At 39.6% G+C, this 22,605-nt stretch overlaps 1 protein-coding gene across 2 annotated transcripts in view; it reads left to right on the top strand.

Moving 5' to 3' along the window:
- CMTM8 (CKLF like MARVEL transmembrane domain containing 8) overlaps positions 1 to 19,240 on the top strand; it is a 33,833-nt gene extending 14,593 nt beyond the window's left edge. The window contains exons 1-4 of one of the 2 annotated variants that reach the window (XM_085538314.1): positions 1,914 to 2,763; positions 12,202 to 12,375; positions 15,975 to 16,091; positions 18,684 to 19,240. In XM_085538314.1, coding sequence (XP_085394440.1) covers positions 2,716 to 2,763; positions 12,202 to 12,375; positions 15,975 to 16,091; positions 18,684 to 18,767 — 423 coding nt within the window. In that variant the 5' untranslated portion in view covers positions 1,914 to 2,715 and the 3' untranslated portion in view covers positions 18,768 to 19,240. Of the gene's footprint in view, positions 1 to 1,913; positions 2,764 to 12,201; positions 12,376 to 15,974; positions 16,092 to 18,683 lie in introns of those variants that run through there. The other variant, XM_015854001.2, reaches the window with a different exon arrangement.
- Positions 19,241 to 22,605: the final 3,365 nt, after the last annotated feature.

The following is a 22,605-nucleotide window of genomic DNA, read 5'->3' as shown; positions in this document are numbered from 1 at the left end:
CAATGAGAGTTTGCTAATAAAAATAATGATAATAAATAGCTATAATGGGGAAAACATGTTCAGGTTGACGTATGTGATCGTGTTTTCCAAGCTCAGAATTCTGATCTTTTTTTTCTATTTAAATCATAATAAAAGAGAAAAGGAGATTTCTGGCAGTTAGAAATTACTGAAGCTAACAGTCCTTAACTTCTCTGTGGAAGGGTTATCATTTCCTCAGAATGCACTTCCCAGTGGTATCAATGAGAAACACACATTGAGTGTATGCAACAAGTGAAGCCTACACACTCACAGTTTGTATGGGTGCAGTATATGGGATAATTAATACCCAGAGCACTAGGGCTGTACCATGGTCTTTAACTGTGGAAATATATCTCTACTACTTGCCTTTAAAGTCTGCAGCCTCTCTCAGAAAAAACTCCTGTATCTTTGTGAACTAACATTAAAAAACAATAAATTTGCACAAACAGAAGGTAGTATGTTGAGCTTGTCATCTAAAAAATCCCAACTGAAAAGCTGCTCCTGGAGGAAGTTGGGGGCAGACCCCATCCTTCAGTTAAAAATGCATTGGTACTCCTGAAACCCTTTCTTTCTCAAGATGAGATTTTGCATCCCTAGAAATTCCCTCTCTTTTCTAATCTCAGCTTCAAATGTCAAAATAAGAATTAAAAAAACAACGTGCCAGTGTGGTGTCCCAGTTTGTGTGCTTAGGTGTGTTTTGTTTTGAACCTTGAATTGTAACAAGGAAAACCTGCAAGGCTGTTTTAACTCCTTCCACTAAGTAGTTGAATTTTGCCACTGATGTCAGCTCTCAAATCTGCACATAATTTTGTACAGAGGTATTTTAAAATTAAAATCAGCATGGAGATATTTTAAACTTGAAGTCAGGCGTCATATGGATTTGATGATAGGACTCATGAGAAATCAGCTCAATGAATTATCCCCATGGCTCACATGGGCTGCATTTTTGCTCCTGTACTGCTTGTATGGGGCCGGGGCAATTTAAATGACCTATCTGTGAATGTTGTTCCTCAGAGAAATCAGCTACAGCTTCTACTCATAGCTCCAAAATGCATTAATATTTGCATGTTAAATACAAGAACACTTAACCTTGTTGCTTCACCTGTTTTGATGATTTATAATGAGGGTTTTAAAAAGAAAAAAAAAAAAAATCAAAGTATGGCACTTATTTGCTAGTTTTAAAACCAAATGTGTTTGGATCTTCAAGTGTGCTGTTTCTTAAAAAGCACAAAAGGAACCACTAGGAACCATTAGGAAACAGGAATATTAGTCCCTTCCAGTAGTGTGTGTTTCTTTGTGACTGTTTTGCTTTATAACTTTAAAGTTCATACTCCAAAACAGCACTGAGTGAAAATTCCCTCCTAGAGCACCTGAAAAAGCAAATCCTTTTGTTTGTGGATGTATTACACTCTTACATTTTTCGTGTCTGCTGCTGACGGGCAAAGCACGGCAGGAATTGCAGTGAACAATGGCTGGAGACACACGGTGCTGTCAGCTGCAGCCCATGGCGTTGGCCCCAGCAGCACTGCTTCTCCCAGCACTGTCAGGAAGCTGCACAGACTGTAAAAGGTGAATTTCACATCAGAGGCATTGCTGAACAATAGGAAGGTGTTTCTCATGGAAGTGAAGGTGGTGCCATACAGGATGAGGGAGCAGCGCCTTCCCTTTTATTCCCATCTATCATGACTGTTGGACAGGAGGCCAGGCAGTCTTCTTGGCCGAGGTCAGGTTTAGAGATTAAGCACTGTGGAGGTCATTGCCTTCCCACTGTTTCACCGAGTGCCCTTCTAGAGAAATAAGCGCTTTTTAAGGCAGGCTGTTTGTCTGCAGCAAGGTTTTGCACCACCCCTCTTTATTTTTACATTAAACCATGCCACTGATGGAGCAGCTGATAGCAGGAACCAGTGCATTCCTGGTCAAATGCAACCCCTCTGTGTGCCTTAGGACAGAAGCTGACCTTGGGACTTTCTCCTGACTGACCTGCAAAGGATCCGTCATGCTGTCTCCTGCATCAAAATGTAGTTTTGTTGGATGAAGAAGCATTGCGGTCAAAGACCTGGCTGCTGCTATAGGTAAAATGACGGCTAGCAAGGATGTTACAAGTTAACTAATGCATGTGTAATGCATGGCAAAGTGCATTGCCTATATAAACCCTGTGTGTGTCATTCCTCAGGCAAAACATAAGCGTTAAGCTGGGATTTACAGGCACTGGTGGGCAGCTGGTAAACAGATGTGTGCTCCCAAATGCAGCCCACAAAAACCTTAAAGCCTTTAATGTGGAAAGTGCCCTGGGACATGGACCAATCTTTATGTTTTGTACACATTTTAATGACTTGTTAATGATCAACTAGTGTTCTGCTGAGAAGATAGATTTGGTAAAGGTATCATTCAGGCCAGTTTCTTTCCTGTGTATGAGGTTATTCCTCACAGCCCTACTTTAGAAAAAAATGTTGTGTTGCTATGTTGTGTGCGTGTCTCATCCTCGTCTGCCAACACTTCTGCAGCTTTCAGTGCTCAGTTGCCAGGGTATCCTGCAGAGAAGTAAGGCCAATTAAACCCACAGTGCATCGTGGTGGTTGTGAAGGAGAGGATCATTGGGCTGTTTGACCGGCTAATCTGTCTTTAATAATCACTAATACTGGAAACCTATGAGGGACTGTGAGAAGGGGAGCACACAGAGCAAGAGCCTTCCATGGCATGGTTTTCTGGCTTCTAACAATTGTGTGTTGGATGTCATATATACAGGTAATAGCCATGGGCTGGCCTGTCTTCTAGGAGTTTGTATGTTTTCTAAACCTCTCTTATTTCTGATCTCCATTATATACTTGTGACTATGAATTCCTCAGTTTGGCTATCTATTGGATTTTGGTGTTTTTTTGTTTTTGTTTTGGGGTTGGCTCTACATTTCAACAGTTAAGACATACATGTGTAATACATTGGCATACATATTCTTTCTTTTCCAATAACTCATTAATATATGCTAATATCCTTCTGGACATGCGCAGTTGCATCTAAGGTATCATACAACCACCTTCTTCCTCCTTTTATTTCTCCATCAGCTTCTTCACAGTGATTTTGGTTGACCTTTCACTGTTTTTCCCCAGTTTGGCAAATTTCCATTACTTGTTAGGCTATACGAGCAACTTTCTATCTTAGTGCACTCTAATTCAAAACAATATATATGAAATTCAAGGAAGAAGTCAATGCGCCTGGTGGATGCAAGGGTAAAAGTAGTCTGTTGTGACTCCAGTGCTCCTGTGAAGCAGAATCATGGAGAAGAACAAGGCTGTTCACACACCAAGCAGTTAAAATGGAAAGTTTTAGAACCAGAACTCACTGATTCCTTTTGCTAAACTAATATACTGGTCCTTAAACTTAAATACTGATTCCTTTTGCCAAACCAACCTGTATCAACAGAACATTCCCAGTGTGCAGGTACGCAACTGATTGGTAAAGAACAGTGATGTGTACTGTTGGTTGGAGTTTTTATTGTTCTATTCCTTTTCTAACGGTTTCTAATGTTCCATTTGGGCTGTTTTGATTGCATAGAAAAAATTATAACCCAAGCTCAATTTTATGTTTTGTCTATCTTATGAATATCCACTATCCTGCCTCCAATAATTTGTCCACAAAAATAAATAAATAAATAAATAAATAAAATAATAATAATAAAAAAATTCTTGTTAAGTGTAACAAAGCCCTTTGTATTGTTTTTACAGATTTGATGGGCATGGGATGGGATGTGTTTTCCAGAGAACATCTTCAGTTGTTTTCATTCACTTTTTCTCTTTTTGGTCTGCATGACTGGTGTTAGCTCCAGTCTCACACATTCCTTGCATGTTTCTCAGATGAAGCAAGAGCTCGGTATTGTAGTATACTACTGGGATGGACAGGACAGTTCTTTACTCTCCCACCCCCTGAGTTCTTTTCTCAGCTGTTGGTTGTAGAGAACTGTACCACCATATTACAGAAGACCCTTCATGTATGAGTTGATGAATTGCAGTGTGGTCAGTGATCTCATCTATGAAGATGAGAACAGGAGAGCCATGTGATTAATTCATCTGAGTTGGCATCTTAAGTCAACATAAAACTGGGGTGTGCTGAAGTCTTTTGGTTTTATGCCCAGTAAGTGCTGCAGCATAGCAACACCCATTGTGTTCAGAAAAATAAGTTTCCAACTTGATGCTTTATGTGTCAGCCAGTAGGTGCCTCCCACTCACAGTTCTTCCTGATGAGACTTAATAGTCTCTTGCAAGGTGGCTCACCCTCATGTTATAATATCAAGCCCATATCCTTATTTACACATGCTTTAGCTAGGTAAGTACATCCTCACCGCATGACTGATCTGGCTAATGAGCATCATATACTAAACATCAGAACTGGCTCTTCTCTACTGACTCAGATGTAAGCAGGTCTGGCCCTTTTACTGTAGACGAAGGTGTTTTGGGGCTCTTTCCTAGAGAATTAGAGGTATTGAGGGAAGATTTCCCTGTTACTTGGAGCTGTGGGAAAGGCATTAGAGTCTGCCTGCTCTTGAAGGCCTTTGAGTTCTTGCTCCAAGATGGGCATCCTTCCTAATGAACAAAATCTCCAGTGAACATGAGGTTAAATAATTTCAAGCCTAGGTCTACAGGTTTTTCTGTGTGGTTTGCAGGAGGATTTGGACTAAGCTCCTAAGTAAAAGAGTTCACTGTAGGGAAGACATACTTCTGAAGCATGTTTGGACACTTTCTGCCTCTTATGATTTCTTTTCTAGTGCAAGCTGTTCTAAAAAACAACTCTATGAGAGATTTCTCCTTTCCAGTAATAGCAAGTATTGCCAGCATTTCAAGCCCCTACTGTAATGAAGGGTGCTTGCTGTTGCTGCTATGGAGCCATAAGTGTGGCAGGAAGTTTGAAGATTGCTTACAAATAGTTCTTTAACTATTCTGACAATCCTGGGAAATTTCTTTAAAAGGGGCTCAATTTTCCACATTTTTCTTGTGAATAGAAACATTTTCAAACATAGGAGAGAGTTCCATAGTTCGGGCAGAGTTTGGTTCTAAAAGCGGTACTTCATAAGTCAAAAAATACTTTCTATGTATGTCCACTATGACCACCTGGATGTTTCTGTAAGAACTGTGGCTTTCTGAATTCTGTTAGGAATGACAAGCCCTGAAAACCTCTCAGCAGAAACACAGCAGCCTGTTTTCATTTGATGTACAGCCTGTGAAACTGCACGGAATTCAAAGGACTTTTGTCTATAGAAGTGGAGTTTATTCCTGCAGAGCTGTCTCAAAATAAGACAGCCTGGGTGGACTGCAGTCCTTTCCTTCACTGAGGGGATCTCAGCATAATAAATACTTCCAGTGCGGTGTTATCGGTAACGAGAAGGGCAGCAACTGACTGATGTTGGTCTGTTGTAGTGCTTCATGTTAAAAAAGTGCTTGCAACTGAATCAGAGAAACGCATGCATTGCGTAGATTATTACAAGGTACGATAATTAACAAGGGTCTTGAAATGCCTAAGGTCATTCAGCAAGGATCTGTAAAATGTCGCCAAATATGAGTCACCTTTTCTTCTGACTGAACAGAAAACAAGATTTGCTGGCATTAAACCAAATCAACTGTTGGGCTGTACTTTAGTCTGGGCAGATATTTCATCTATCTTATATTTGTTCGCTTTCACTGTATTTTTTTCTTAGTATTTCTTCCTTCGTGGACACTAAAATATATTTTTAATATAGAATTATTTTTTTTTCTTTAAGCAAAACAAACAAATGAGCTTTATTTTGAGTAGTTTGTAGCTCAATTTACATTTGACTTTGCTGCTGTGTGCATCATGCCAAGTACGGAATTAAACTATCAAAGTCATTCTGTACACTCTCTAATTGACTGAAAGCTTTGTCATACTGTTCCACATGACTCAAGCAAGCTCTTGGCGCATGGATCTCTTCATTTGAGAGCACTCTTTCAGGCTGCTGGATTTGGGCACTGCATGCAAATTGGTCCCTTTGTATTAGGGAGCCCTGAGAGTTATCTCTGTGTGTTGCTCCATCTCTTCCCCACCACCTTTCTCTCTGGGCAGGTGATTCCTGGGCATGGAAATCAATCCATCGCTGCCAGATGGTCATCTGCAACGCGTGAGGGCCCGTGAAAGGTTTTTCTACAAAAGCAGTGGCTTTTCTCCCTCTAGTGGCAGACAACAAAATTGATGGATATTGTTTCACATAACTGTGTTGGAGCTCAAAAACTCACAGAATCACAGAATGACCCGGGTTGGAAGGGACCTCAAGGATCATGAAGTTCCAACCCCCCTGCCTGGCAGGGCCACCAAACATACACATTTACTAGATCAGGCTGCCCAGGGCCCCGTCCAACCTGGTCTTGAACACCTCCAAGGACGGGGCATCCACAACCTCCCTGAGCAGCCTGTTCCAGGGCCTAACCACTCTCCTAGTGAAGAAAGAAAACTCCAATTAAATAGATTATTTAAATGCAGTGCAAACACTTATTCCATTTAGTCTTAGCAGGAAGAAAAAAAATCATTCTGAATCTGTCAAATATATTGCAAATGAATCTTCCTATTATGACAACTGGCTGTCTTGGCTATATTTTACAGGTAGTATAGGGAAGAATACCCTTTTTTCTCCTCTTTTTTTATTTTTTTTTCCTCTTTCTTCATTATCTTTTCGCCCTATTTCCCTTCTGGCATAGTTTGATTCATGGTATCTGATATTTCATTTCGGTGTTTGAGAAGTGTTTGTGCTCTCCTTGCTTGCAGACTCCCTGGTGTTTTTTTTTTACAGGCAGGGTGTAGCCTAAGGAAGAAAAGGCTGGGGGTGCTCCTGGATTGTGATTTAGGAGTGAAATAAAGATGTGCAATAATTTAGAGTGGTCTCTCTTTGTTCTAGTAGTAAATCTGTTTTCTTGGGAAGGAGCTGCAAGACATCTTGCTTTCTGTTTGCTGGTGCCTGTCCATGTTTAGGTGCCTTGAGTAGGGGAGTAAACTGTTTCTGCAAATGTACATCTCTCCTTCTCCCATCATTTTCATCTCTGCCAGCAGCAATGCTGTATAAATCCTACAATACTTAGGCATATGGCTAACTGCAATGGTCCTGGAAAGCATTTCTAGGATAAATACAAAAAGCTTCAGGTAAGGATGCCACATAGTTATTACTTCATGAAATGAGATGAGCCTTGGGTTTTTCTCCCAGCCAGTTCTGCCTCAGTGAGCTTTCTTTTTCCTCTGAAAGGGATGTCTACGCTATTTTAACTGTGTTACTGAGTTAACCAGTCAGAATGAATGCTGCAGATTTTGCAACGTTAACATCACCAGAACAGTCGCAGAGTACATCACAGGCTTTTAAATATAGTTTGCAAGTACAGATTCAGTTCTACAATTTTCAGGCTGCTTCTGAAAGCAAAACGAGATGCACAGATTGAAGCTCACTCTTGTTTCATACCTGCTTGCTTGTACCAGCAACATGAGACAAGATGCATCTCACCTGCTCAGCGACAAAGCCTCTGGTTTTCAAGTCTCTAAGTGGTCTGATACTTTTGATTCTTAGCACTGCAGATAAATTATGGCACTTATTTAAGAGCTTGAATATGTAATTAAGCATCTAATTTTAAACTTGCGTGCTCAATAATATTGGACTTTGCTACAGAGTTATTTCCTTTTTATGGTATCTGCCAACTGCTGAAGTATGCATTAGTGTATTTGACACATTAATGCCTTAATGGAGGTACCTGGGCAACTGGCAGCCAAATAATCACAAAAGAGACATCCAAGCTGAAATAATAGACTGCAATGAACAAGGGAAAACTGCTTGCCTTTATGATTTACTGATGAGTGGAATTTATATCTCCCACCCGACTTGGGAGATTGGACCCAGCTGCAGAAGCCCCGATAGCCTGATAATCCAGCTGCCACATGCCTTGTTTTCATCTCTCTTCGTGATGTTTGTTCTTCCTTTTCTTAAAGTCCTTTTGACAGCATCACAGTATGCTCCTATAACTCTAAATAAACATATTCTGACTGGTCAATAAATGAAACACTTGACTACTACCAATCCACTGTAGCATTATGAGATCTGGGCCTTTCCCAGTTATTGAGTGGAGCTCTCCTTGTCTTCTGGCCAATCTGAAGTCATGAAGCTAAGTTGTGTACACACAGAGTGGCTGTGAGCATTCCCCAGATATTGCAGGTGCTGGTCTCTGCTTTACAGTGTTGCCTACCTGTCAGTCACTTGCCACATTCTGTGCACTAGGAGCTGATTAAGATGCCATTTGGATGTAGCCGTAGCCCTTATTCCCAGCAGGGAGGCTTGTTACTAAATCAGCAAAAGTGGTATTCTCGGTTCCATCAGATGCACAAGTGTCATCCACTTTGTACTGATCTGTTGAACAGCAAACATGTAATGTAAGGGACAATCAGAACACTAGGAGACAGGCTGTTACACCACAGAAGCCATCTCAGTATTTAACATGCTGAAAAGACAAGCTAATAATGAAAGACTCGTCTAGCTGTGTCTGTTCCTTTGACACCTTAGGTATTTTGTAGGTACTGTCGGCCAGCGTGAACTTTAAATCAATTTATTGCACGTGTTTACATGGGCAATAAAACCGTTTGCCATATCATTTAACTACACAGAGAGTGAATTGTTGACCATGAGCTGGTCTGACCTTTTCAGGTCTAATCAAGAAGTCTGAAATATTATTTCAGCCTGTCAGCTCCAGTAATATGCAGTAAGAGTATCTGGGTCTAACTGAAAATGTCAGGGGCACTCAAATATGCAACCCATCAAAGTTACGATGCATATGAACCAAGAACTGGTGAAGAATGTAAATCTGAGAAATCCATGGTGCATCTCAGTTGCTTAGATAAATTGGTTTGCCATTGATGCAGGCTGGCTACAAACATGCATTCAAAACAGCTCTTTGAGATACAAGCAAGATGTATGGCCGTTTAAATATTGAAGTGACAGAGAGTAATCACACATTAGAATTTGACTGGAAGAAAGTTAACTGGGAATACCACCATTGCTGTGTCCATGTCTGAATAGCTGCACTGTGCAGTTGTGTAAGTTTAGTGGTCTCATGTAACTTTGGGATTTTCTTTTTTGATAACTTGCTGTTTGTCAAGGTTTTACCATATTCAGAAATGATCATTGCATAAGCTGAGGTGTTCTGACCAATCTCATTTGTACTGGAGCTGCTATTCAGCTTTTTTTCCATATTATTGCACTTCTTGTGGTAAAAAGTCTGTCTGTTTGTACAAGCTCGCTCAGAACCAACTCCATTGTCCTCAGGTATTTAATATTATATTTCTCTGTTTTCTTTGTCTCCAAGTGTCCTTTGTTGGTGTTGTACTGGCAAATCAAAGAGAGGATAAATCTGCCTTTAATAGCTGTTTATTAAGCATGAGACCAATTATTCATTGATATAATTTATGGATAATGAATTTAAATTTGGGTTAATGAGCATGGGCGCCACAGGAAACATCTTTGTGTTGCAAGAAAAGGGCATTTTGTGAGCTAAATGGCCTATCAAGATTGTATAATCTGAAAGCAGTTGCTGCACTAAAATTGAGTTGGTTTTTAATCTAATCGTGTGTAGTTTGTGTAATTTAAGGCATTATTAACCGAATTGCTGCTATTAGTGAAATGTGGTTAGAATGAAACTAGAATTAGAGCTAACTGTCAGAAGCATTGCTGAGCCACTAACTTCGGATTTTAGACTATCCTGTTAATGCTATCGGAGCTGTTCTTGTGAGGCAATGCTGCCCTCCCCTGGTAGCTGGCATGAATTGGGAATTGTTAGCCCAGCCCAAGCCAGCTCTAGTGCATCAAATGATGGAATCATAGAATCATTCACCTTGGAAAAGACCTCCAAGATCATCCAGTCCAACCATCAATCTACCACCAACACTACCCACCAAACTGCATCCTTCAGTGCCACATCCTCACAGTTCTTGAACACCTCCAGGGACGGTGACTGCACCACCTCCCTGTGCCACTGCAGCACCTCTCTTTCAGAGAAGAAATTCTTCCTAATATCCAACCTGAATGTCCCCTGGTGCAGCATGAGGCCGTTCCCTCTCATTCTATCGCTGTTACCTGGGAGAAGAGGCTGACTTCCACCTCACCACAGCCTCCTTTCAGGCAGTTGCAGAGATCAATCAGATCTCCCCTGAATCTCCTCCAGGCCGAACAATTCCAGCTCCCTCAGCCACTCCCCATAAAACCCGTGCTCCAGATATTGCTGAACTGGAAAAAGTGGTGAAAAAAATGCTTAAAATATCATTTGTGCTTTTTCTATTAAAAAGACAACAACAACAACAAGGTAGCGTTTAGTGGTTCTTTTAGGAGTACAGTGTGTAGAAGTGGATGAAAGTAGGAATATTATATGGGAATACACTGTGAATGCCCAAGACAATGAATTGAAGGCTGATTTTTGTTTGTGTGGCAGTTTGGAAGATGTGTTGAAGACAAAGTAAATAGGTATCAGCTGCTAAAAGTTAGCAGGACGGATTGGAGTCAGCTTTTGATAACAGGGTAGTTCTACCTTGTATGTAATGTTTAGAGATTTATCGTTAGTGATGGAATGCTGAATTCTGCAGTTGCAGAGTAAATGGTATCACGGCCAACAAGTTGTGTGGGTTCAGGGCCAGAAGTGATGCAGATGGAGCTATGTCAACCCTCTCAAGGGCTACAAGGATATCACTATGGCTCAGGAAGACCCTCCACAACAGGTTCCTGAACGCCTGGGAGACAGACCATGGAAATGCTGCTGCTGTGTCATCTATTCTTATGTGTTTTTTCAGGCATCTGTTACTAACTACTGCCAGAGACAAGATATTGATGTAGAAGGTTCCCTAGTCTGTTTTGCTATGGATGTTGTCTGTTTAATAAGTGCATTGCTGTTTCCTTTAATTCTGTATTCCTCCCACTGATCTCAGCTAGGCAGTTTCACCATAGTCCAGCTAACAAAAAGAGGCAAGCCTTAATTTCAAGGAAAAGAATTTTAGTTCCCAAATCTGATTCCAGTAAAATGCTTTTAAATGCACAATCACACAAAAGGTTTAAAGTAAAACATTATTTTTATAATTGAGATTTAATAATTTCTGGAGATCTTGTAAAACACACAGATTTTCTCCCCTTGGCAAATCTCTTTGTCATCTATTTGGCTTGATTTGTATGCATTCCCTTAATGCACTGGAGATCAGCTAACCCTAGAGGAAATGGATGATTACGTGTTAAAATCCCCAGCTGATGTATTTTGTTTGACTCAAGAGGAAAGGTTATTTTCCCCATACTGATGGATTAGGATTTGCTCATAGACTTTGCTTAAGTGTGTGTTCTGCATCTTGTGGCTAGTAACTCAGGAAATGCTTCAAGAACTGTGGTATACAAGAATAGACCCAACCTGGTCCTTTGCAGTGGTGGCTGTTGATATTGTACTGCTACCTCTACTATAAGGTCCTGAGAGTTGTTTCACATGTGTGGTGCCCAACATTCCACAGAGGATCTGTTTTATGGACCATTTTGACCTAGACCCCAACTGCTCAGTTACCCACATCACAGTAGGTGAGACCTAAAGGTCCTGACGGTCCTTCACAGGACTTCTTGCTGACTGCAGGGTAATAATGTAAGCTAGTAGACTGGAATTCAAACACCATTGTCTGTGATGTTTTCTCAGTTTTTAAAAAACTATTATATAAAATGAACAATACTTTTGAGATCTAGCTGTAAAACCACCACAGGTACGGTCTCATAATAGAGAAGGGTGAGCTAAATCTGAGATGCATTGTTCTGCCTTTCTCCTTGGATGCATTCAAGGCCAGGCTGGATGTGGCTCTGGGCAGCCTGGTCTGGTGGCTGGTGACCCTGCACATAGCGGGGAGGTTGAAACTTGATGATCTTTGTGGTCCTTTTCAACACAGGCCGTTCTAAGATTCTGTGATTCTTTTTGCAGCTTTCTGCTGCAGCAAAAACAGTTTTATTTGTTCTTCCTTTTTGTTAGATTAGTATTACATATAGTTCTGTTAGATTACTATTACATATAGTTAGATCAATATAGCACCCCAGCTCGGCTTGTGAGATGATTACATGGTTGGCAGTGCTGTTGTTCTTGACCTAGAACAAATGCAAGAAGTCTAAAACTGTGTAACTGATTTCTTTCTTCTCCATAACTTTTGCAGATATTAGGGCTGCTGGTGTGGACCCTGATCGCTGGAACAGAATACTTTCTATATCCAGCCTTTGGCTGGGTAATGTTTGTAGCTGTGTTTTACTGGGTCCTCACTGTCTTCTTTCTGATCATCTACATGACCATGACCTACACCAGGATCCCCCAGGTGCCATGGACCACAGTGGTAAATACATCTGCTCGTTGTTATTTTGGGTTTGCTGGGTTGTGAAGAGAATAAAATACTGATGCATTCTCCAGTGTCTCTGCATTCCTGTAGCGTTTAACCTGTTATATGTATGTAAAACACCTGCCATGTAATCCTTTGTTTTTAGCTCAAGACTAAATGGTAATTAGGTGAACAACTGATGTAATGAGAGCAAAAATTCACACGCATTTGAAATTCAGCTCTAAGTTTTGTGGTTTGAAGAAACCCTGCCAGTTATACAAGTCAGCAGTGTATTTTTGCATAATTTTCATAATATGCTGATTTTCAAGATAATAGATTCTGAAAGTAATTGTCATATAAACTGACTGGCTATTTGTGACCTATACAGGAATTAACATAAATTTGGTTTTGCATTTCTTTGATACAATGGAATACTGCTTTTCTCTCTTTTTCTACTAGCTAAGGGTTATTAGTGAGAATTCTGCTATTTTTATGATAAAATATGCTTGAGTTCTGTGTTGCAAACAGTGTATGTGACTAAAAATGAATACACTTCTCACCTTCCCTTTTGTTGCTGTAATAAATAGCTAGCCATAGCAATTACTAATAACAACAAGCAGGATTATGTTCAGATAGCTTCTCTGTTTTCAAGTTTCATGGCCAGCAATTACCTTTGAGGCTATAACACCGCTATAGAAATGTTGGATTATTTCAATTACAGCAGTAATGTGTCTGGGTACAGTTAGAAGTGTGCGTTGTTTCTTTTTTCCCCCCATTCTATTAAATGTAAGTAACGTACATTCAAAAGGAAAACATCTTTGTATCCATTTGGTTACAGTTTCAGTTATTACCCTTCTTTTATCAGTTTAACGCTGTTATCAGGCAACAGCTGCGAGTAAATGAGCTGCCCCTGATCTGTGTGGCAGATGAGCTGCAGTTCTTGATTAATTTCTGCTTGAAACTGAGTGCATTTCTTGCTCTGAGTTCCAAATGTATTGTAGATAAGATCACCCAGATGTAGGTCCAAAAGGCAGTCTCCCTTTATAGTACAAGATGATTTGATGAGAAAATGCAAAACAAACTAAAGATGCTTGCATTTCAGCTTCTTTCGCCCTGAGGCATTAAAAGAGCTATTGGGAGCAGCCTGTGAACTGAACCTCTGCCACTCCTGGCTGACCAAGGTGTTCAGAGAGATGTTTTTAATGTTTTCATGGAGGCGTGACACACACATTTCGAGTGACACACCTTTTGAGAGCGTTTACAGCCACGTTCTTCCCATTCTACAAAGTATCAGCCTCTGCTAGTTATTGCTCTGCCTCCTTAGGCAACACTTAGCTCAAACTGTGCCTATTGTATGCAGTATCCAAAAAATTACATCTGGACTTCTCTGTCATAAATTGGGTTTTTTGCAGGTTAAGCACATTACCGAATTGCTTAAGATGCAGTTACTTTACTGCAAATTGACCCAAAGGATGTGCTTCAGAACTGACTCTCCTTAATAGGGCCAGTTCTTTGCTAAAACAATCAATGGAAGCTTTTAAAATTGGGTAGATTTGAATTTAAGAAGCAGATGGTAATTTAGCATGAACCATTTGGTTTGAGTAATATATTGGCAGTAACGGCCCAATCAGCTCGCATTGCATTCCATCTTCCCTAGCAGTGTTATTTCCCAAAGCAGCACTTCTAAAAAAAATTATGTGCTTTTTTTTTTCTACATGACAAGATATTGCTGGGATTTGTAGCTTTCCAGAGTAATCGAGTCTTTCTGGAACGGGAAATTTAAAAATAACAACAACAAATATTCTAGGCAATCAAATTCAAAGTTGGAAAATCAGTGCGTTGCAGAAGTTGTTCTTCCCAGTTTTTGGCACCCTATCCTAAAATTGGCTGTTTGATATTTTATTACTGCATTGGCTAGATAGAAAAGGTGAGATTTGTACAAGGAGATACTGTGTTTTATTAGATGAGCTGATAGAGGTGAGATAAAAGCCACATGCAAGTGTATGAATAAAACCTCCAGTCCCTGGTTCTGGGCTTCAGCCGAGTGCTGAGGCACTGCCCAATGTTCTCTGCAGACATGTAGGTAGGTGGATCTTTTCCAAATGTCCTGAAGCTGCAAGGACGTGGATCCACAGGAGAGTGTGAATGCTCTTCAGCTTGCCTGAATTTGGTCAGACCTCTCATGAACTGAGTAGATAACAGATGACAGCACAGCATGTTGCTCTCTGGAAGGGCTTGTAGCTCAGAAAGCAAGTTTCTGGGGAATGGCTTCCCTTCAGGATGGTTTGAACCCTGTGCATCATTAGAATGTGGGGCAGTGGGACAGGCTCCACCGAGTCTGAATTAAGGTCTGCCTGAATCAAATGTCCTGGAGGAGGAGGTGAGGAGCTTCCATACCAATCATTCCAATCTGCTGATCTGGGCTTTGGTGCACAGAGGGAGCTGCTGAGACAGACATGGGTGCCTTCTGCCTTCTGAATTTCTCTCCTTTTTTTTTTTACATCGTGACATAGTTCATGATTGGTGAATTCAGTCACGAATAACTGATGTACATCCCCAGCATCCAGTGGGTCACTCCAAGGAAATTAATAAGTTGCTGCTGCACCACTCTGGCATCATTTAGAGACAACTGGGAGAACAGAGTTAAGGTTTATGATATGTGTGTGACGCTGTGGGGTGCAAACAAAGGGCCAGAAGCTGAAGGGAGGGGACCATGCACAGCACTAGGACTTTGTCTAAATTCACAGTTACCAGGTTCTGTGATTGTTACTAGGTACAAAGAGTGTTGTGGTTATTCCAGTGCCATACGACAACTCTGAACTCCAAGTGTTTTATGGCCTATTTCATATGCCTTAGACAAGCAGCAGGGGAGTTTTAGGGGATTTTTTTTAAACACACATGAACTTCTTATAGCCGTGAGCAAGTAGTGAGTAAGTAAATGCCAAAGTATTAAAGCTACTTACTTAAAGAAAAATAAACTTATACCTTTTCATTTGCCTTTTCTCAGATGTTTGCCCTTCTTTCCTTTCCTGTTGTCTCTCACATGCAAAACCAGAAAAAAATCTGTAATTTTATGTAAGATTAAGGTCATCTGCTTTGCTTCTTTCATAGCAATGGGTATAAGATTCCCTGAGATGTTAAATCTTCTGCTGGGAAGAAAAAATGCAATGTCTGCCATGGATGGGTCTTTCAGTGACCCATGTAGTCCACTCGGAGTGTTCTTCTCCTTGCAGTTGAGGGGGTTGGTTTTTTCCTTTGCTTGTTTTCATGTGGTCTCATATTCTTACCGCCTAATATTTAGAGTGTGATGAACAGTCTGTGTACCTGTTCTCAATTCTGGAAAATCAGAGTACCTGAATTTAAGTTAAACTTTTCAGTATTTAGCTTGATGGGAAGAGCAGTTGGTCCAAAATGTGATGCTCTGATGTTCATGGATATAAAAAAAAAAATGAGTGATTAAATTCTAATCTTAGAGAGAGAAAGTTAAAATCATTAGGAATCACATTCTGTGTGTCCGTTGGATGCGTGCATTATGTTTCAGAGATTTTTGTAACGTTGGAACAGAAAGTGGTAACAAATGGTTTTGCATATGAGTTGATAACTTTATTTTTCAACAGGGTCTGTGTTTTAATGGGAGTGCCTTCATTTTGTACCTCATTGCTGCCATTGTAGACGCATCTTCAGTCACCAAAGAACTGGACAGTCACAACTACAACAGTTGGGCAGCTTCTTCAGTGAGTACATTTTTTGTTTCAATCACAGTTATATGTCTGACAAAGTGATACCAAATAACACCTCTCTGGATGTGAGGGTTTAAACGCACACATTCTGGATTTCAAGAAGCTGCAGATTGGAGTAGGGACTCGCACACAAAATCTGTTGATAGCTGCAATTTAGTTTATAGGTTTTGAAGGCAACTAGGAATTCAGCCAGGAGATGATAGTCACATCTGAAAAGGCTGTAATGTTTTTAAAATCAGACTGTTTCTCCCCCCTGCCCCCATTCACTACTAGCTTTCTAGCAGAGGTTGTGGCCTCTACCTCTGAGTGAACAAATTGGGTGAACACAAAGCTACTTTAGTGCACTCACATAACTTCCAAAGCAGTTTAAACTAACCCAGCTGACTTTGTGCTGATGTGGTTAAAGTGCATTTAACTTTTTCTTGGCTGAGCCACACACAGAGCACCTGTGGGAATGGTACCACCATTTCTACAGTGACTTCCAAGCTCACCTTTTGATAATCTTGGGCAACACTTGAAAAATCATGTAACTTCCAGCTGTTTCTGACATTACTGATTTACTACTTAGATATGGAAATCCAAAACATTCAAAGTGGGTTAAAAAAAACCCTTTTTGGTTTTTAATTTTATGAGGACCAGATGAGGTGAAGATATTCTCCAGCTAAGTTAAAGGAGCCGCAAAAGAACTTTGCGCATTTTGGCAACAGCAGTCAAATTCAATTGTATCAGAGTAACTCTGAATTACAGCTACTTTGCTGATGGTTAATGCATCTGCATTAACCTTTCTGGACTATTCACAAATTCTGTCTTTTGCCCAAAGCTTATTTTACACAGTGATGAACACAGAGACCTGAACACCTGCTCTGTTTTTGTCTTGGGAATGATGTAACTATGTCCCTGTCACTTCAGTGCTGTTCAGGATCTTCACCTCTTGGCAGTTTGTAATTATTGATCTGCTTCTCAGCCAGTGGTGTTGACAGGAGCTTGCTTGCTGCTAGATAATCTTCCATGCTGATTCATGCTCTATGCAAAATGCTTCAATGCTCATGGGATATTTGGAATCTCTTCTAATACCCCCTAATAATGTTCATCTAATGCACTGTCTAAATCAACTATTAAATGTAGATGTGCTCTCTGAACACATCAAGAGCTTTGTGGATATACATTTGTGAGAATTTAGCAAATCATCTGTCTCCAATACTTGCTCTCTACCGGGAAGATTTTGAATGGAGCTTTTAGTTTAGTAATAATAACATTATTTTGGTAAGAAGAATGTCGGAATTTTCTATTGCTACCAGATTTTATATCATCATCTACAAGTTGTGGTGCCACAGATTAAATTTACGTGAGATAAGACTCACCCAAAATCTTCTGTTGGAAGGCTCAGATTTACTGCCTTGTATATATGCCTAATAGTGCCTTGCTCTCAGAACTGCAGTGCCTACCTAGGCCAGTGACAGAAGCAAGAAGTGTTACTAGAATCATCAAATATATTTAGACTGGAAGGGACCTCTGGAGATCATCTGGTCCAACCTCTCCTCCCCCAGCACAGGGTTAGCTTGCACCAGGTTGCTCACATTTCTGAGGATGGATATTCCAAAATGCCTCAAGGCCTTATTGTCATATTTAATTTCTCTCACAGTGAACAATTTTTGCTAGTGTCTAATTGAAATTTCTCTCATTGTGACTTGTTTGTCTTCCCTCTTGTCCCTACCACTGCCACCCTCCAAGAAAAGTAAGGTTTACCCTGTTTGCAACGTCAGATTTATTTGGTTCAGTTACCAGCACAAAACATTCTGGTCTTATCATAAGCTATTTTGAACAACATGCAGTGATTAGCGGGAACTGAACCACTGGCACTGAATTGGAATTTATCAGTATAACTGAAATAGTTCACGGCTGTTCTTTTGCTTCTGGGTACATATGCTGCAAAGACTTCGGAAGCAACACCACTGATATTCTGTAGTTACTAAAAGTCTTTGTATATAAAATAAATATAGCCTTCTATAGAAGGCTTCTTCTGTAGTCAATTTCTGATAAAGCAGTGATATCTTAATGTGGTTGCTGTCACTGTCTGCACTGAGAAATAAATTCATTAGTAGAGGACCACTGGAATTACTGTCATTTGGGAATGTGCCTGGGTGTGAATTTTGAATTTAGATTTGCTCCGACTGACCTATCTGGATGCGCAGTGTGCTGCACTGAGGCATAGGTGGCCTTTAGGCAGCTCCTGAAACACAGCAGCACTGTGAAAGCATTAGACTGAGCTCACACTGTCCCTTGGTCTTTACCAACAACTGATGTTCAAAGCTGCAAGTATAGCGTTGGTGGGCATCCAGTCTGTAGGATTCCTTCTGAGGCAATATAACGTGGAGATAAGTGTTGAAATAGTCTATGTTTTAGCTGCTTCTAGGCCTACATTCCTACACAAAGCTTATTTAAACAACGTTGACTGTGATGGCAAACCAAGTCATTTTAGTAATTCTGCTACTTTTCTTTTATCTAAATACCATTGTCGATTTTTCATATGAATGAGAATGCTCTCAAATATTTTTCTAACATATATTTTTACTCTTCTCCCCACAGTTCTTTGCCTTTGTGGTAACCTCCTGCTATGCTGGAAATACATATTTTAGCTTTATATCTTGGCGATCAAGAACTTTGCAGTAAAAATTGGGTTAAAATGAATTCTGTAGAATGAAACATCTTGAGGATTATACTCTTTGATAGAAGCTTGGAACGAGGATTAGGTCTTCTGGAACATTTCTGTTGTAATTGAAGAAACATATTTAAACTTAGATTAAAATGAGTATTTATAATATGATATCGTACTTAGTGACATCTAACACTGACTTTGTACTGTATAATAAAATTTCATACTGCTTCTTTTAAAATTAACATGGTATTTTTCTAGATATTGTATAGATGTTATAACTAAACCTTCAGTAAACTTTATTCAGGTTATGTTCCAGGTTTGTAAATTGAACTTTTTAAATGTTACATCTGTACTTTTGATAATGAATGCTACAAATCAAAACTAAGATTGATACTAAATGTATGCAAAGTGACCTTGTGAAGAAGAAAAATACCACAAAGCTTTAAAGATAAATAAAAATTTGACCCAACTTTGAATGTTTTGTAAACTGGGAGTAGATGTTTGCTTGCTTTCTCTCTTTTTCAGAGGCAGATATTTACTATTAAGAACTGTGATGATTGTGTCAGTTCATATGTTCCAGCAGTCTCTTTTAATCATGAGGTTGGTTTTGAAACGTATTAACAACACAGGCTTGAAGCTTGTTGAAGTAGTAATGAAGCACATTAAGTTACCAGGTTTCTCAAATCTAGCAGCCTCCAAGGATTAATTCTAGACAACAGACCCTCAATGGTTAGCCTACAGAGAGTATCACAAAATATCTACTAAAGGTAATAATTCTGGTTTCTCTGAGGACTGAGGCTAGTCTGTTAGTTTGTAATACTGAAAATGTAGGCCTCAAAATTCTATCAAATTATTAAGTCCATAGAAGAAATGTCAAGACCCTAGTAGTAGAAACAAATTTTCTCACTCATTCCCTTTATACTGGCCTCATTTGTGAGTTGTTAGTTTAACAAATCAAGTTTTTAATGTGACTCATATTTAAATATCTTTGAGTTACTCAGAAGTATGATGGAAGATTATGACTTCCAAGACAAATACCTTTGCAAATGACTGTGAAATACAAATTACCCAAGGAATCTCTTCCAGGAATTATGTAAAGAACAAGATTGTGATTATTTAAAGTTTTCTCATTTAAGACTACTAGTAAATCCCTTATTTTTGCATTAAGGGCATTTGGACTCTTCCAGTGTTCAGAAACTTTGTTGGACTAATATATTTGGTAATAGAGAAATCTTACTGCTTGAAAATCTTCTTTATTTTTCCCTGTGAATAAATGGTGTGTGCTGCCTTACGTGCACACCATACAGTCAGGAAGATTTATCAGCAGCCAACTAATTCTATTCTCAGTCTCCTGGTTTTGTTCTTGATTACCTGTCAGAGTCACAAGATTTCGATACAAGGAAAGCCAAGATATTATTTAAATACTTATATTTGTCTGCAAATTGCATCTGACCTGCATAACAAAGGTCAAGCTGTCTCCTGCTTACTAATATCATCCAGTTCTGAGAATGAAGAAGGGCTACCAACTATGCATTTTATCTACACAGATAAAATGCGTCATTAAAATCTCATATGCTCTTTTTCATTGCTGGAAAAGAATCAAAGGCATCAAAATGATACAAATGTCAACTGAGTAAATGTGACAAGAAACACAGCCAAAATTAAAATCTCATGAGTGATTTCCCATTAGTGAAAATGCTTGAGTGATAAGAAAAAATCTTTCTTGAATGATATTTGATGTACGTATCTAAGTTCAAAGAACATGACTGTGTTTGCATAAATGTTTCATGGTTTTGTGATAACTGCGATGGGCTGGTCTAACATCATAACCCAGACAACACTTGTGGATAGAGATAGAAAGACAGAGATGAGCTTAGAGAGAGTAATATGTTTCATCTGGTATACCTAAAACTATTGTGTAAATGTGTGTTAGAAAACAGCCACTACATGTTAGAGTAAACCCAAGAAAGAAGGACAAAAAAATACAGCTGTAGGCTGGGGAATACTATTAGCAAAATACCTCATCTCTGAGTCTTCAGCCCTAATTCTCCAGGGAAGATGTGCAGAATGTCTCCCAAAGACAACTCTGGCAATTAAATTTTTAATTCTGATGGATTTTTAAAAGTACTAGCCGGGAATTGTTTTATCTTTGCCTTTCTTTGTTTTGCAAACCATAACTTAATCTGCCTTGTTCTTTAGAAAGATCTTACCATCTTACTTTGCATGCTATTTCTTATCTTATTTCTCTTCTGCAGCTACCAATTGTTTTTCAAGCAATCTGAATATCTAGTTAAAGTTGGAGGAATCAGTAACATCTGAGAATTACTTCTGAAGGTTGCTGCTTCTATTTCAGGCCTAATGAAAGGTAAAAGCTTCCAAAGGGTTATCAGTTTCTTCCAGGTGCGTTAGTCTTAAATACTGACTTGCCAGCTATGACCCATGTTTCTGTATGTCTTTATATCTTTCTGATAAAAAAGATAACCTAGAGGTAGTTTATCATAAAACAGCTTTTAAAAGATTTTTGGTTGCAGACATTTCTTTGTGTTCATAAGACAGTAAAAAGGTTTTTGGTTTTTTTTTAAGTACAACTGGGAACCAATGAAATCATTAGCAAAATTCTTAACGCAGAGAATTTTGCAAAATAAGGGTATTTGGCATTGTGAATAATGTGTTCCAGACAAAAAGGTGCCTCTAAAAATCTGAGGCACTCACATAGGCACGTGAGGTGCTGGGGAGTAAGGATACTTGCTGTTAACTTTTGGGCATCAAATTTCATTAATTAAAGAGTTGGTGGTGGGTCATCATCACCATACATAATGCATTTACAATGATTCAAGTAAATAGCAGAAGAGCTATAATCAAAACTTGAAACTCAGAAGTGTTTCAGGCTTGGGTTTGTGCCAGTGGTTTACAGAAGATGGCCGTGTTCTTGAGAGGAAAATACAACTTTTCTATGTGCACCAATGTAAAGGCATTTCTATTGCACTGAGTTAAAATGAGGAATTCATGAGAAATTAAGAACTAAAGCAGCTGAATCAGCGGGAAAGTAAAACATATTTCTTAATGGGAAGTACAGAGATAACTAGAACCTTCCTCTATAAGGCTTACAAGAAAACCAGTTTAAAAAACCCTTCTTTTTCAGCGGCTACTGTTTTACTTCTGTATGAACTGTCAGTGTTGCACCTTTGATATATAATAACAGGAGTTACAATTTGATGGGAGAGATGCTGCCTTTCATTGCAACTAGTAGCTTTCCTCACTGAAAACAGAGTGCACTGCTTGGTCTTTTGCTGGGTGGACTGTTGGACTAGATGTTCCTAGGGGTCTTTTCCAACCTTAATGATTCTATCAGTAATGTCAACTTAATGTCAACAAGCGGCCTTTCAGTATCTAAAGGGGGAGCTATGGGAAAGGAGACAGAGTCTGTGGTGACAGCACAAGGGAAAGAGGCTTTAAGCTCCAAGAGGGGAGATTTATGTTAGATATAAGAAAAAATCTTTCACAGTGACAGTGGTGAGGCACAGGAAGTTTTCCCAGTGATGTGGTTGGTGCCCCATCCCTGGAGACTTTCAAGGCCAGGCTGCATCAGGCCCTGGGCACCCTGGCCTCGCTGTGTTGTCCCTGTTCATGGCAGAGGAGCTGGACTAGGTGGCCCTTAAAAGTCCCTTTCAACTGTAAGGATTCTATGGTTGCTTACACTCACCCCATCTCACTCGTGTCAATTACTTACACTGGACATCATCTGATCTTACCTGTCTACAGTCCTATGACAGCCTTCGTTGTTTAGAGAGATATTCAGTATTAAATATGAACAGAATACGTGTTCTAGCTGCAGAAAAAAACATGATTGGG

Source organism: Coturnix japonica, chromosome 2 (assembly GCF_054131305.1).
Source record: "Coturnix japonica strain WE chromosome 2, WE-NBRP24, whole genome shotgun sequence".
NCBI classification, from domain to species: domain Eukaryota; kingdom Metazoa; phylum Chordata; class Aves; order Galliformes; family Phasianidae; genus Coturnix; species Coturnix japonica.
Note: the sequence above shows the minus strand (reverse complement) of the source record. Positions and strands in the feature narration are given on the sequence as shown.